The 13266-nt window shown below is 37.1% G+C and overlaps 1 protein-coding gene across 2 annotated transcripts in view; it reads left to right on the top strand.

Moving 5' to 3' along the window:
• CDH18 (cadherin 18) overlaps positions 1-13266 on the top strand; it is a gene marked incomplete at both ends in the record, with an annotated part of 181198 nt that overhangs the window by 120853 nt on the left and 47079 nt on the right. For both annotated transcript variants that reach the window (XM_081996613.1, XM_081996612.1), the window contains one exon: positions 6777-7030. In XM_081996613.1, coding sequence (XP_081852739.1) covers positions 6777-7030 — 254 coding nt within the window. The remainder of the gene's footprint in view (positions 1-6776; positions 7031-13266) is intronic.

Below are 13266 nucleotides of genomic sequence, written 5' to 3'. Positions count from 1 at the left end.
GTTTATTTTTTCTGAATGATGGTTTTGCACATTAGATTTCTTTGAAAGAAGTAAAATCTGGCTGAAAGTTATACTGTTATCCCCAGACCGCATGAATCTTGACATACAAAGTTTATCTGTGGCAATGAATGTATAATTCCGTTTTCATAGACTACTGTTCTTTGACTTTCTTTCCAGCTGGCATCTAAAGGGTCAAGTATTGTGTATTGTGTAATGTAAATACCGACTTGCTTATAAAGACTCAAAATGTAACTGGTTAAGCCATCATACAGTTATAATTTATATGGATTTTCTATAGTCATCCCAGTCTATTTAAACTATTAATTATAAAGTGTTCTTGCCGTTTAATTTCATTCTTAAATGAAATCCCTGATCAAATCTAATTCCATAGTTATTTTCATCTCTGTATTAAGTCCTCTGAATCAAGTTCGTAGTGAACATTTCCTGAAGTGTCTGCCAGCTTATGTTACTATTCAATGGATAGTTTTAAATTTTATAATAACTCAGAGGGATGGGTTACTATGTTTAAGTAATTTTTTTTAAAAAAAAAACTCTCCAACAAAAGGAAATAGTTTCTTGATTTCAGTTTTCACTTGGACTAGCAGACATCAGTTAGCAAGTCTCGTGTGGATTTGTTGTTACCGAGTCTTGTAGGCATCAGTTATATCCATGCAGCCTTAAAAAGTAAAGGTGAATTTGTATTCATATTTGGTAATGTGTATTCTGGGACTGATTAACAGTAGGAGGAATGAAAACCAGAGAAAATGTGGGGAAAAGCAATAAATAAAAAATATTATAAAGAATGTTATTTTTTTGCATCTGAACAGATATGTATGTATGTAAATTTTTATTTAACATCTTAAGAAACATTTTGTAACTGGAGGAAATGCTATTTTTATAATTCATAACTATTTAAAAAGAGTTCTCTCCCAGTATCTTAAAAAGCTTAGTGTCTTTTATAAAGGTTGTGTAATACCCACCTCTTCCAGCCACATAAAATCAAAATCTGTCTTTTCAATACCACTGAAGTTATGTCCTGGTGGCCTTGATGTAGCTAATGCCGTAATCTGTTATTTCTTCTTCAAAATAAGCATTTTTCTCCATTTAAAAGTTCACTGTGATTATTGTTCATTAATATTTATGCATATTGAGAAGATGAGGCAGAAGGAAAGAATTTGCAACAAAATTAAAAAGTCCATACATAAAATGTATAAAACCACATTTCTTACTGTTTTTGGCAGCCAAAATAGCTTCAGATAAATTTTTACTATGTTTCAGAATGTGACAAAAGCATATGTTGCCTTTTCTTATACATAGACATCACAGTGGTTTGAGTCATTTTCCCATCAAGACAAGAAGGGGTACATTTTACTTAGGTAATGTTGTATTTCAGTTGAGCAGAAATTCAGCACTTAAAGCTACATAAATTGGTGTGGAATACCTCTATTATTTCCTCAGAGAAGTTATAATATCCCCTTGTACAGTATAAAAAGGTAATCTAATTTTTTTTTTAACTCAGATCTTGTATGCAGTTTAATAAGTGTTTTATATACTGTATGCTGTAATTACCTTTAATTTACATTGGGTTTGAAGCTGAATTATTTTAACAGCCTAGCCCAAACAGGCAATAAAACCACTAAGAGCAGAATCAGTTTTGTTTCATATATCAGATGCCAGTACCCTGTATAACCGTCGACAAGAATGATTTGTCCTCTTTCCAATACTTCTCTGGAAGAATGTATGGTAAGCCCATCAGAAAAGCCAGAAGTAAATGTACTGTTGTGTCTGAAGATCTGAAGTCCTCCTCAAACCTTTTGAAACTTCACTTTTTTAAGCTGAAGCAAAAAAACAGTTTCTCAGTGCCTCCATGCTAGGCTGATCAACAGGCATGCAGCGTCTGTGAGTGCGGGAAGGAATCTTTTCTGGTCTCATTCTGGGCTGACCCAAAACATCTGGTACTTTCATTATCTCCCCTATTGACAAGCCCTGTGGAGCCACCCTTCAAAGGTCTCAAGGTCTCAAAGGTCCTGCTACATAGGGTTGATTGCAGATTGTCATGAAGGATTTCCCCTTTGCCTCATGCAATTCTTTGTTTGCGTGGGAGACTAGAGGAAACCAAAACAAAATAGTACTGTGAAATCCAGTGCTCTCTGGATCCTTCAGAGAATGGCTGGTCACCATTTTCCCACCTTGTTGTGACTTCCAGAGAAGTTTGCTAGGACTGTCCTGACCACAAGCCCGCAAGTATCATTTAGGCTTCACAGAAGAGAAATGGTCTGAACAGCCCATATCTCTTCCATTTTATATAATGAGACTGGAAATGTTCAGGAAGCAGCTATTTACTTCTCATAATATTCTCCTGTTTCTTTTGGGAGTCTGATATTAGAAACACGAACTGCAGTATAATGCACAGCAGTATTTTCCAGTTAGCCTTGTGGCTGGTCGCTCGAACTACATTTATTATCTTCAGTTTTGCATGAAAATCAGAATAACCAAGGAGTCCATGTGAAGATATGTGGGTAGTGGTCATGGAAATACATTGTGCTTTAGGAAAATAAGAAACATGAACGAAAATTCTGTTTAGGTCCTTCTGAAATGTAAAGGTATTGTTTTCTTTCCAGGAGAGTGTTGGGACAACGTTAAGTAAATCTAGAAATGATCATCTGGTTTTCTAGAGAGACAGGATAGTGCTGCCTATAAGAGAACCTTATAGCTACAGCTAATGACTGAGGCAGGCAACTGATATTCAAGGCCTGCCTGTGGTTGAATGCGGGAGAATTTAAACTCGGGTTTTACATATTTGAAGCGAACATCTTTAGAAATCATTTATTTGAGTATTTTCTTCTCTTGGACAGAGCAATGGGGTCAGAATGGACAGAGCCATATCTTTTTATTTGGCTATTTGGAGTTAAAGGAGTCCTACTGTGAACCTGATGGGATAGTTGGAATATTTCTTTTGTAAATATAGATTATTTTGCATTGTCATTTTTATGCCCAAATTCTTGCTGAATTAGAATAGCTTAGGAATTTTGAGATGAATTATGATTAATAAATTATATAAAATTTACTATTAATAATTACTATTAATTAATTGAGTAATATTTACTATTGTTAATTTATATTAATAAAATATACTGGTAAACGGCTCAGATTACATGAAATAATGGGTAGGTCTTTGAGCAAATTTCTTAGCACAACATTAGACAGGCTATAAAAGGGGGCCAATTTTGTTCTTCAAATGTAAGATAAATGTCAATTTTAACACATACACAGTGTTTAAAAAGCCTAGCAAAATACAGTTCTGTAGATTCTAACTGCAACCAGATATAATTTTTTTTACATTTATCAAAAGTAAAAGGAAAACTGATAACAACTGGACTTGTGAGTTGTTCAAAGATGTGGAATATCACAGGATATGCTTTGCTTTTAAATTTCCTTACTTCTCCTCAGGAGAAAACAAGGAAATAAAAAAAAAATGTTACGAATTTGACCCCTGGTAATAATAATAGTCCTTAGTACAGTATGTGTCTTTTCTGTCTAAAATAGCTCAATGTCAAATATAATGTTTTTTCACCTCTGTGAATCACAATGCAGGAGAGTAAGCTCTTTATCTCTAATGTCCTAGTGTCTGATTCTTTTATTCAGAGATGTTATAGGAAGAAGGAGGAAAACAAAAGTAAAAAAAAAGCTTTGGTTATGCTTGAAATGTTAGCTTTTTCTGGTTATCTGAATGGATTATTCTTGTATTTCTAGACCAAAAAAAAGTGTTGGTATTGTGTGATTGAATAACCACACAAAAGGAAGAAAACAAGACTTTAGACTTTGTGTTATTCCTCGTGTATTTTCTGGGAGGAATTAATCTTCCTCTACAACCTAATCCAGTCATTGTCAGTATAAACATAACTTAATTTTCCAAAAAGTCATCACAGTTACAATTTGCAATTCTATTTTAAACCTGTTTAATCTTAGAATACGTATGTTGTAGAGCAATGCAAATTACTATTTAGTATTTCCCTGCTCATAACAGAAATATAACATAAATTAATGAACAATATCTGAATTAGAATTTACTAAATATGTATTTTTTAATTAATTTATTTAATTTTAGTACCATACTTAGCTCTTTTTTTAGAGTAATAGATTTATCAGGCTATGGTAAATTTCCATACCTTTCAAATTTTTATTTATTCATTCAGGAAAGGGAGACAGAGAAAGCAAAAGACAAAAAAGTCTCATACAATTAGAGTTAAGAGAATGAACTAATTGTCCTTCAATACATAAAGGAGAAATCAAAGAAATATATAGCATATATAAATCCTGACCATTTTTCTTATTATCATCAGTAAAATTTACTGTAGATTTTACCTACAAAATGCACACTGACATTGACAAATCACACATTGAGTTGCTCATATTTCTTGCCTGAAGTATTACTTTTCCACTCTTTGGGGTAATAGGAAATACCAGTTTAGACTTGGTTGAAGGCTTGAATACTTGTACTGAATTCTGTTCAGGCAGGCTGTCAAGTCCACACAGAATGATACTGGTCGTAGTGGAATTCTGCCATGCCATAATGTCATAATAATTTCTACGATTAAAAAAAAATCCATGTGTATGCAACTTCTTTTAGTGTTATGCCTGTGTTTTGACACTGTTGGAAACTTCGTGGTAGTATATATTTGTACAAACTACCTGCTTTGCTTGGTGTAATAATAAATATTAACCTACCTATCCTTCTTTATAAATTGGCTGAAGCTAGACATTTGTAACCCAGTAAATATTGAGCTCTTATCAAGAAAGACTGCTTTTGCTCAACGTAAAAACACATGTAAAAAATTGCAACCTGAAACTTTAAAATCTATTCTACCACCGCATGGTCTGGCATATTTTCATGAAACAGATAAATGACCACTCTGCATGCTTTATGTCATCTTGGATTTACTTGTTTCCCAGAAACTTTCCTAACTTTATGGAAGTGCAGACATATACTGATAAAAGTTCAAAAAGTTGCAACAGGGATTCTCCTTGATACTTCTGTGTTTAAACAGCTTCGGTCCTAAGTGACTCATTATGTGGTAGCTCTGGCAGGTTTTTCTCCCATTGGCCTTGCGCTCATCATTGCAGTCAGCCCCTACAGTCAGTATAGTACAATTCTGGACTGAGGTACTGGCTCAGACTCTACCTGGAAAGGAGACATATGCTAAGATTGCAGAAGACTTCAGCAGAGACTGACAGTTCTTCATTTATACATTTATTTTTCTCTGCCATATCAAGAAGAAGGTAGTTACTCAGACCATAAAGTGGGATAAATAAGCTTTTGCAGAACAGCAAATAATTCATCTTTTACCATTGATTATGAGTTTTGAGATCAGTTTCTTAAGATGTTCAAAGCATCTAAAGTAAACTGGTATTTTTTAAAGCTATTTCAGTAACTATAACTAACGGACAATATCTAGAAAAAATAACTTCTCACATGAAATTCTCCAAGGGCTGTCTATGAAGAGCAGACAGTTACTTTAGTGAGACTGAAGAAACCAACACAAAATAGTTGTGGTCCTGTAAACATAGCTTCCAGTAAAAACATTGCCTAATTCTGTATCTGCTAACGGAACTTCATTACTTGTGTACTTTCAAGTTAAATATCCATTTAATCCCCTCTACTACATAACTATCTGACGCTGGAAGAGTTGAGAGTTGAGTGTGTCATGTTTATCTTACATCTTGCATAAGACAGTGTAATAACATGCTAATGTAGGGTTAAAATAAATATATCAAGTCAGTAAAATTAGGTCACAATAATCTGAAAACCAGCTGAACTAGGGAGGTGCAATTTTCACATGTGTAAATAGAAAGCTAGATTGGGCCTCCTAGGAAGGACAGTATGCATGCTGTGTGATATATGAGTCAGACCCCCAGCTTCTTCCTTCCTAGTGCAGAGGTAGGGTTCCTAGTAGGAGTCTATTAATGTAAATAGCAGGGCAATATTCAACTGGCAGTAGCACTTCTGATGAATGGTACAGCTGGGGATGTGCCTTCTACTGGGTTTTACTGGAACATTAGGCCCTGTAGAAGGCATATCCCCATCTGCAGACTTCCTTCCCATTTATGACTGCATAATCCGTGTGCCGTGAAGCAGTACATAGTGAGACAAGCTGAACAGTTGTCTCCCTCTTTGCCAGTGAAGAATTGAAAAGAATGGTCCAGAATATAGGGATATACCCTTTCTGATTAGAAAACCACACAGGCACATGTTTAGGCTATTCTTACACATAGCCTTACTGAGTGTTTTTCTGCAAGGAGTTGCTTTTTTCAGCTGAGGATTTAAGCAAAGAGATGCCCAAAAGAATTTTAGTATCTCTATCACTGTCTATTAGACGTGTTAATTAAAGATACAAAGTTAATTTAATTTGGGATACATCAGTGTCTAACTTTTTCAGTATTTAGCATTGACCAATAAAAAGTGAAAGGTGATAAAATTCAGAGACTACATTATCATGGAAGAAGAATCTGACTCTCATTCTAAACACTTGAGTTTCTCCAAAGCTGGTACCTCACCCACAGTTGTGTCGTAGAGAAAACCTGAATCCATCCTGCTCCATGTATATCCTTCTACTTACAAGATATGGCCGTGGCTGCCAGAATATCACAGAATATTGTCCCTTTCCAGTAACGTGAAGAAATGTGGTTTAAGTTAAATGGAAAAGATGTAGTTAGCTTGCTAGCAGGCTAAAATGAAGCACAGAATGGTATTGATAAATCTTTCTTTCTGCCAACAGCCACTCAACTATGAAAAAAAGAAATCATATACACTTAATATAGAAGGAGCAAATACTCACCTTGATTTCCGCTTTTCGCACTTGGGACCATTCAAAGATGTAACAATGTTGAAGATCATTGTTGGCGATGTGGATGAACCTCCGCTCTTCACTATGCCTTCCTATGTCATGGAAGTTTATGAAAATGCAAAGATTGGGACTGCTGTTGGCACAGTAACAGCACAAGATCCTGACACTGCCAACAGTTTAGTGAGGTATAGTAAGTCCAAATTATATGGGATTGGATTCCACCAGCTAAAGGGTTAATGCGATCCGGGACGTATGAAACTATGTCTTTTATTTTAGTACATAAAGGGAAATATAGGTCAGAACAGTGTCATGCTCAGTCTGTATGGATTAGATTTAATAACATAATCTTCAACCTTCTGTTGGTTTGCACTAGAATTGCATCTAGCCACTGGTCTGAGCAAAGGTCTGTGTGCAGGAGTTCCTGTAACAGCACCTCCCCAAGCGGCACACAGAACAAGGCCAGTATATGTGACCACATCATATAAAACGGTGCACTTCACTGTCCTGCTGCCAGTCAGTACTGTGCCCCTAGTAGTAAATCTGTGCAGGATCATAACGCTGTTTTTTCCTTGTCATGCCGGTATTGTGCTAGTCCTCTGCATACTTGCCACACTGTAGTTGTCCCAGATGCTTGTGCAAGACAGGAACTGGTTTAGGTACACCTTTCCTCACAGACATGCAGTATAATTTTTGCAAAGTTATGTTTGAGGAGGAAACGATTATTTTGTAAAATGCCTCATTCTTAAATAAAATGGTGTCATTAAAAACAACAACAAAAAAAAAACAAAAACAAAAAACAAAGAAAGGAAGATCTCTGTGTTGCTGCTCTGGCCAGAATATTTCATATAATAACCAAACTGGCTTAGAAATAGGTCATGGTCTGAACTAAGGAACTGAAATCAAGCTGGAAATACCCCCACAGCAAGCTTGAAAAAGCATTGATGCCAAAAATATACGTATGGATATTAATTTGATGACTTCTAAATTTAAGTTCATTTGGATTTAACCTTGAAAATTCCAGTATTGGGGTTGGAATTCATTTACAGGTTTAGTGTAAAGTTTTCAGTTACTTATTTTCAGCTTTAGTAGGATCCAGTGACAATTTTTACTGGTTTAATTTGTGGGATGAATTACGTTCTAAAAATTGACATACAGTGTGAGAATTCTGTGGAAAAATACATGAATGTTTGTCTCAAAGGTGGTAGTGGGTTTAAACCGTTTCAGAAAAAAAGTTCTTCATGAATACATATTTGATGTTACTCCTTTTTATAACATAGTGGTATAGCTTTTGTGGAAATCATGTGAGTATATACTTGGAAAACAGTTTTTCTTAAGCTAATTAAGCATTTTTAGAGTCTTGACTGAGTTTACATTTGTTGGGTATGTGTAATAGTCTTGGTAAGATGAAACAATTTTTGCAGAACAATGAAAGCATCAGGTTTTTATGGTTCTCTTGTGCTAATAATCTAAGATGCAAAATGTTTAGTGTCAGACAATCAATATATACAATTTCTTAGTGGCAAGTTATTGCCTTTGAAAAATTGCCACTATGGTATTTGTGTCTAAATCATAACATAAATTAGAAAATTTCACTAAAAATAACTGCCAAGTGCCTGTAGCTTTAATACTGTAATTCTGAAACAACAACTAACACAATCAGACACATTAGTCATCGTGGTAGTTTAGGAGTAGGAAGGGCAAGTGCAGATTTGAGTAGTTCCCCATAAATCAACACTCTGTGGCCCCTAAGAGTTTTGTCTAGAAAGGGGTGAGACAACAATGCTAAAAGGAAAGCAGCAGTTTGTACAAAGACTGGGAAGGCCAGATATATTTTCTGGTTGAAACAGGCAATAATTTGGAGATAGGGGGATGGAATGAAAAGTATTTCCAAATACTTTGATTTTTGTATTGACCTTTTTTTTTTTTCCAAACAGGAATTTGTAACCAGTGATTGAGGCCAGAATATTAAACATACATATTAGTCAAATTATTGAGGAGAAAAATTATCCTTACTTTTGTCTATCCTATTTGTTTCCCCCATCGACATTTATTTTTGCATTGTTCTGCCTGTCTCTCTCTGTTCTAATGGGGAGAAAAAACAACTGCTAGCAAAGTGAGTCATGAAGCTCTGAAAGGAGCCAACCCTCACTTATGTTAGAGGGGCAGTAGCAGCTCAGATATCCTTGGAATATCATTATAGTGTGGCCAGATACTCTAGCCAGGCTTTATCCATCGCAGTGGAACTGACAGTGAATATTGTTTCTGAGCGTGCAGGCTTTTTATGAAGATGCTGATCCTCTAAGGCCTGGACTAACATGTCAGTGCGTGGGACCCTGGAGAGGCACCAGGCTGGGTCGGTGTGCCCTCAGGTTCTCCTTGCGCCTCCTCCCTCAGGAGGAGAAAGACTGCTCTGGGAACAGGCAACTTTAACCCCCTTTCCCTCACCTCACTTCGCACACAGACCCCGACACGGTGCGGGAGGGCTTTGTGTTGTTTCAGGATGTGGCCGCAGCGTGGGAAACGATGAGTTGGAAGCGGCGTGCGGCCTTGAGAAGCGAGCCAGGCTGGCTGGGCTGGGCTGGGCTGCGCTGGGCTGCTGCTCCACCAGAGACCGGACCTGGCCCCACGCTCAGCTCACAGCGGCAGGTGACAGAGCGGCTCGGAGGAGGCTGGTTTTCCGAGAAGTGCACACACAGTGCACTTAGGTCCTTCTGCGCTAGTTTGCAAGGAACGCTTCCACTGTTAGTCTGAAATTCTGATGAATCTGAAAGATAGCCTGAGGGTCATGAGGTCATGTCTCTCCTTCATTTCCACACAATTCCAAGTTCATTCAAAATGAAAATAGTGATTATAAAAACAAAACCAGGAAGATTCAATGTAACTTCCTCAGAAAGCAGAGGACACACTGTCTCCATTGTTGTCCAGCTGCTAAAAGAGATACAGTGCTGTGGTTTGTTCACTGCCCAATTAACTAACACTTAATTTTGATGGCAGGAGTCATCTGTTATAACCAGAATAATGGTTAGAGGGGTAGTTGCAGTAACTAAAAATGCTGAAAGGAAATCTTTTTAAAAATAAAGTGTTTGAGCTAAACCACAAAAATAAATAACAACCTTTATTATTATCAGTAGAGAGGGGTTCTGAATGCTATTTTTCTCCTTATTTCCTCACTGTGATTTCATCACAGTGATTTCAGCTTGTTCCTCAGCAGAGCAGTCTTCAGAGGGCACTGACTTTGTGCCAGTGACTGTACTGCTGTTTTACGTTTTCAAGCTCAGCAAAAGAGCCTCTGTAATAACAAATGTAGCTATTATTGGTTTCTTTTATTACAGACATTATCTAGTTGTCAGTTTGGGCTGTTTTAAAGGATTTTCCTTTATAAGTTAATTTTTTTTTTTCTTCAAATAGATACAAATGCATTTTCAGGGAAACTTTCAAAGATAACATTGTGAAATAAAATATTATCCTATTGCAATATGAAAAGCAAACATAATCATAGATGTCATAAGAAATAAAGATATTAAAACTCCATCATGTATTAATTTTAAGGAAAAATATTTTTTGAGGGGTTCTAAACCCAGCTATTTACTTTAAAAATTGTGTCCTAAATCAGTGGGAAACATCCTAAATTGTAATTCATTCACAGGGATTACTGCCTTGTTGGAACATTTATGGGAAACTAAACCTCTTTCATTGCATTGTGTCAAGTAGTCTGGTTCCATACCAAAATCTTTCGTTGCTTGAAAGGATCAGGGTTAAGTCATGTCTTATAGTAATATCTGGTGCACAAGCAGGTCTTCAAAGTTTCCCGTACAATATGAAAGAAATCATGACTATTAAATGCTTTAATTCTAATTTTGTTTTAGTATATTATTCATTTTAAATCTCTCCATACTTACTTAGAAATGATCTTTTTTCTTCCTGAACCCACACACAGAAGACTTCCGTGGAGACTAGGGGTGAAAATGGCTGTTAATTGGCAGGTTGCATACCCGCGTTGAGAGCAGCCCTAGGCTGCTAGTGTTCCTCAGGGCTGCGGCAGCGCCTGTTGGAGCCCTACCATCTTCCTGTAGGGGGTTCTTGGGTGGCCTGTCCGTCTAACCACGATGCACACTCCCCGTGATCCTTGGAGCTTTCTGACTGCATCTGGTCTGTTTTCAGTGGAGTGGTTTTCAGAAAAATGATGTTGCTGCTGTTCCCAAAGCCTCCTCCAAGATTCAGAAAAGATCAAAGGAGTAGTTTTAGAAACGCATGTGGTAGTGAAAATAGTTGCATGACGTAGGCAGCTTGCCTCATATTATTTGGTTCCAGTTTGATACTGTCTTACGAGGAACTGAAAGTCTTTATTAACACTGTACCCTGGTAAGAGTGGTTTTTGAGAAATGTCATGCTATTGTAGAAATACTGTAAAGTCAGCTCACTCCATTTGCTGCTGCCGTGGAATCTTTGTCGTGCAGCGGTACAGGAGGCAAATCACTGTTCTGAGTGCTAATGACAGAGCCTCTGTCCCCTCTAGTTATTTGTTACTCCCACTTACCATGTGGGTTGTTTGCATTGCTGGGCACGAATGGTCTCTTCCCAGCTATTTAACAGAAGACCCCTGAGGAACGGGGTATGCGTACTGATCAGCACTCTGTGTGTGACAGTAACGTCAAACGATAAGAAATGTAAGCACCTTCCTTTTTCAGAATGGTGTCTATCATGGCTTGGTTAAAAAAAACCCTTACATTTCACTGGATTCTTGGATGGTTGATTAGGTTTTGTTATATTAATACGCTGGAATTCAAGTCATTGTTGTGTTGGACCCTAACCAGTTGGTAACCTACCTCAATGTAATATATTTTATTCGCTAGGACTGAAATTGATTAGCTATAGGAAACTTAAGTATTCTTAGTGCCTTCCTGATGTCACTAGTAAATGAAATTCTTTCTTCACTGAGCTCTTGACACTACTGCTAAAAAAGCCGTAAAACACAGAAGAAATAAATATGAAACATAAAAGTGCATACGGTTGTCTTTCATAGAAAACAATTGTTTTACTTCCAGGAAAGGCAGAACCAGCCAACCAAGGAGAAAACAATAGCAACAAAGTAGCAAACAAAAATAACAAAAAAAAAGTCAGCAAAAGATGTTTTTTTTTTCCCCTCTGTGACTATCAGACTGTTCATTTTGTGCTAAGGTAGTCAAGAATACAAGTACAGTCTCAGCCCTGATTCTGGCTTCTCACTTTTCTAATGTTCTTATGGTATTGCCTTATAAGAGATGATGTATCATAATGGTTATGATACATATATATATTAGTGCGTACAAAAATTGCTTTCCAACACCATACCTGGTATCTAGAAGCTATAATGAATCCAAAGTTGCCTTACCCAGGTTTGATTTAAATTGACAGCCTTCTCTTCCTTTCTTTCATATAGACTACTGAAAAATTAAAGAATGCCAAGTACATAGGTTTATAACAATTAATGTGGTGTAGGGAATGGTTCTTCAGTTGCTGCATCAGGCAGAGAAACTTACTTTAACTTTTGCTGCATTAGTAGTAAAATATAGACATAAGTTAAATACTTTCTGGCATCAGCCTTTAGAAAGTCAAGTTAATTTTCAGTAAGTAGTATTTTAAGAGGAATGCTCACATGTAGATTAAAGCACATACCCATGGTGTTTCATGTATTCCTGTTATTATTTCTGAGAACATTAAAGACATAAAGTGTTGTGGAGGACTCTGGTAATAGACTATTTTTCTGATGTAAAGTTTATATTTACTAGAGATGGAATAAAACTTGAACTTATGATTCAAACTCAGTCACTCAAATTTTGGTCGTACAGTATCAGCATATTAAGTGAAAGGAGGTGCAGGAGAGAGCTGTGTGAGGGGATTGGGGCCGGGTTGAAAATTAAATTTGTATTTTTAAATATTTTCTTTTCTTCCTGTCCTGTGAGATCAGTATCCATTTCTGCACCACTCCCCCCTACTGTCAGCAGTGAGAGGGGATAAGATGGATCCCCTGCTGGAAAATTTAAAGGCCTCTTCTTCTAGTTGTTTTCATTTATCTTACTTGCTCTTCAAATGTCATGTAAGTAGAACAAGGTCAGTTTGCTTTCTGCTATCCTGCGCACAGGATGCTTTGTTAGCTGCACTTAGGGCAGCCTGCTGAGATCAGTGCCAACGTGTAGAGCGACTGTCCCTCCCACTCATGCCCGATGGGGGAACTTCCCCCCTGGATCCTGCCAGCCCTGAGCTTGTGGAGGCAAAGCACTCTGCTTAGACCCTCAAAGCATGATACTGTCACAACCCTGTGATCAACACCTACAGAGACGCACTAATCTCTTCCCAGGGTATGTGAATAGCTCACAGTTAGCTGGCAGAGAAGAGCTGTATCCTCCTCCTCCATCTCACATCCTGCATTTGTTTGCTCTCT

Source organism: Phaethon aethereus (assembly GCF_964289735.1).
Source record: "Phaethon aethereus genome assembly, chromosome: 2".
Lineage (NCBI taxonomy): Eukaryota > Metazoa > Chordata > Aves > Phaethontiformes > Phaethontidae > Phaethon > Phaethon aethereus.
Note: the sequence above shows the minus strand (reverse complement) of the source record. Positions and strands in the feature narration are given on the sequence as shown.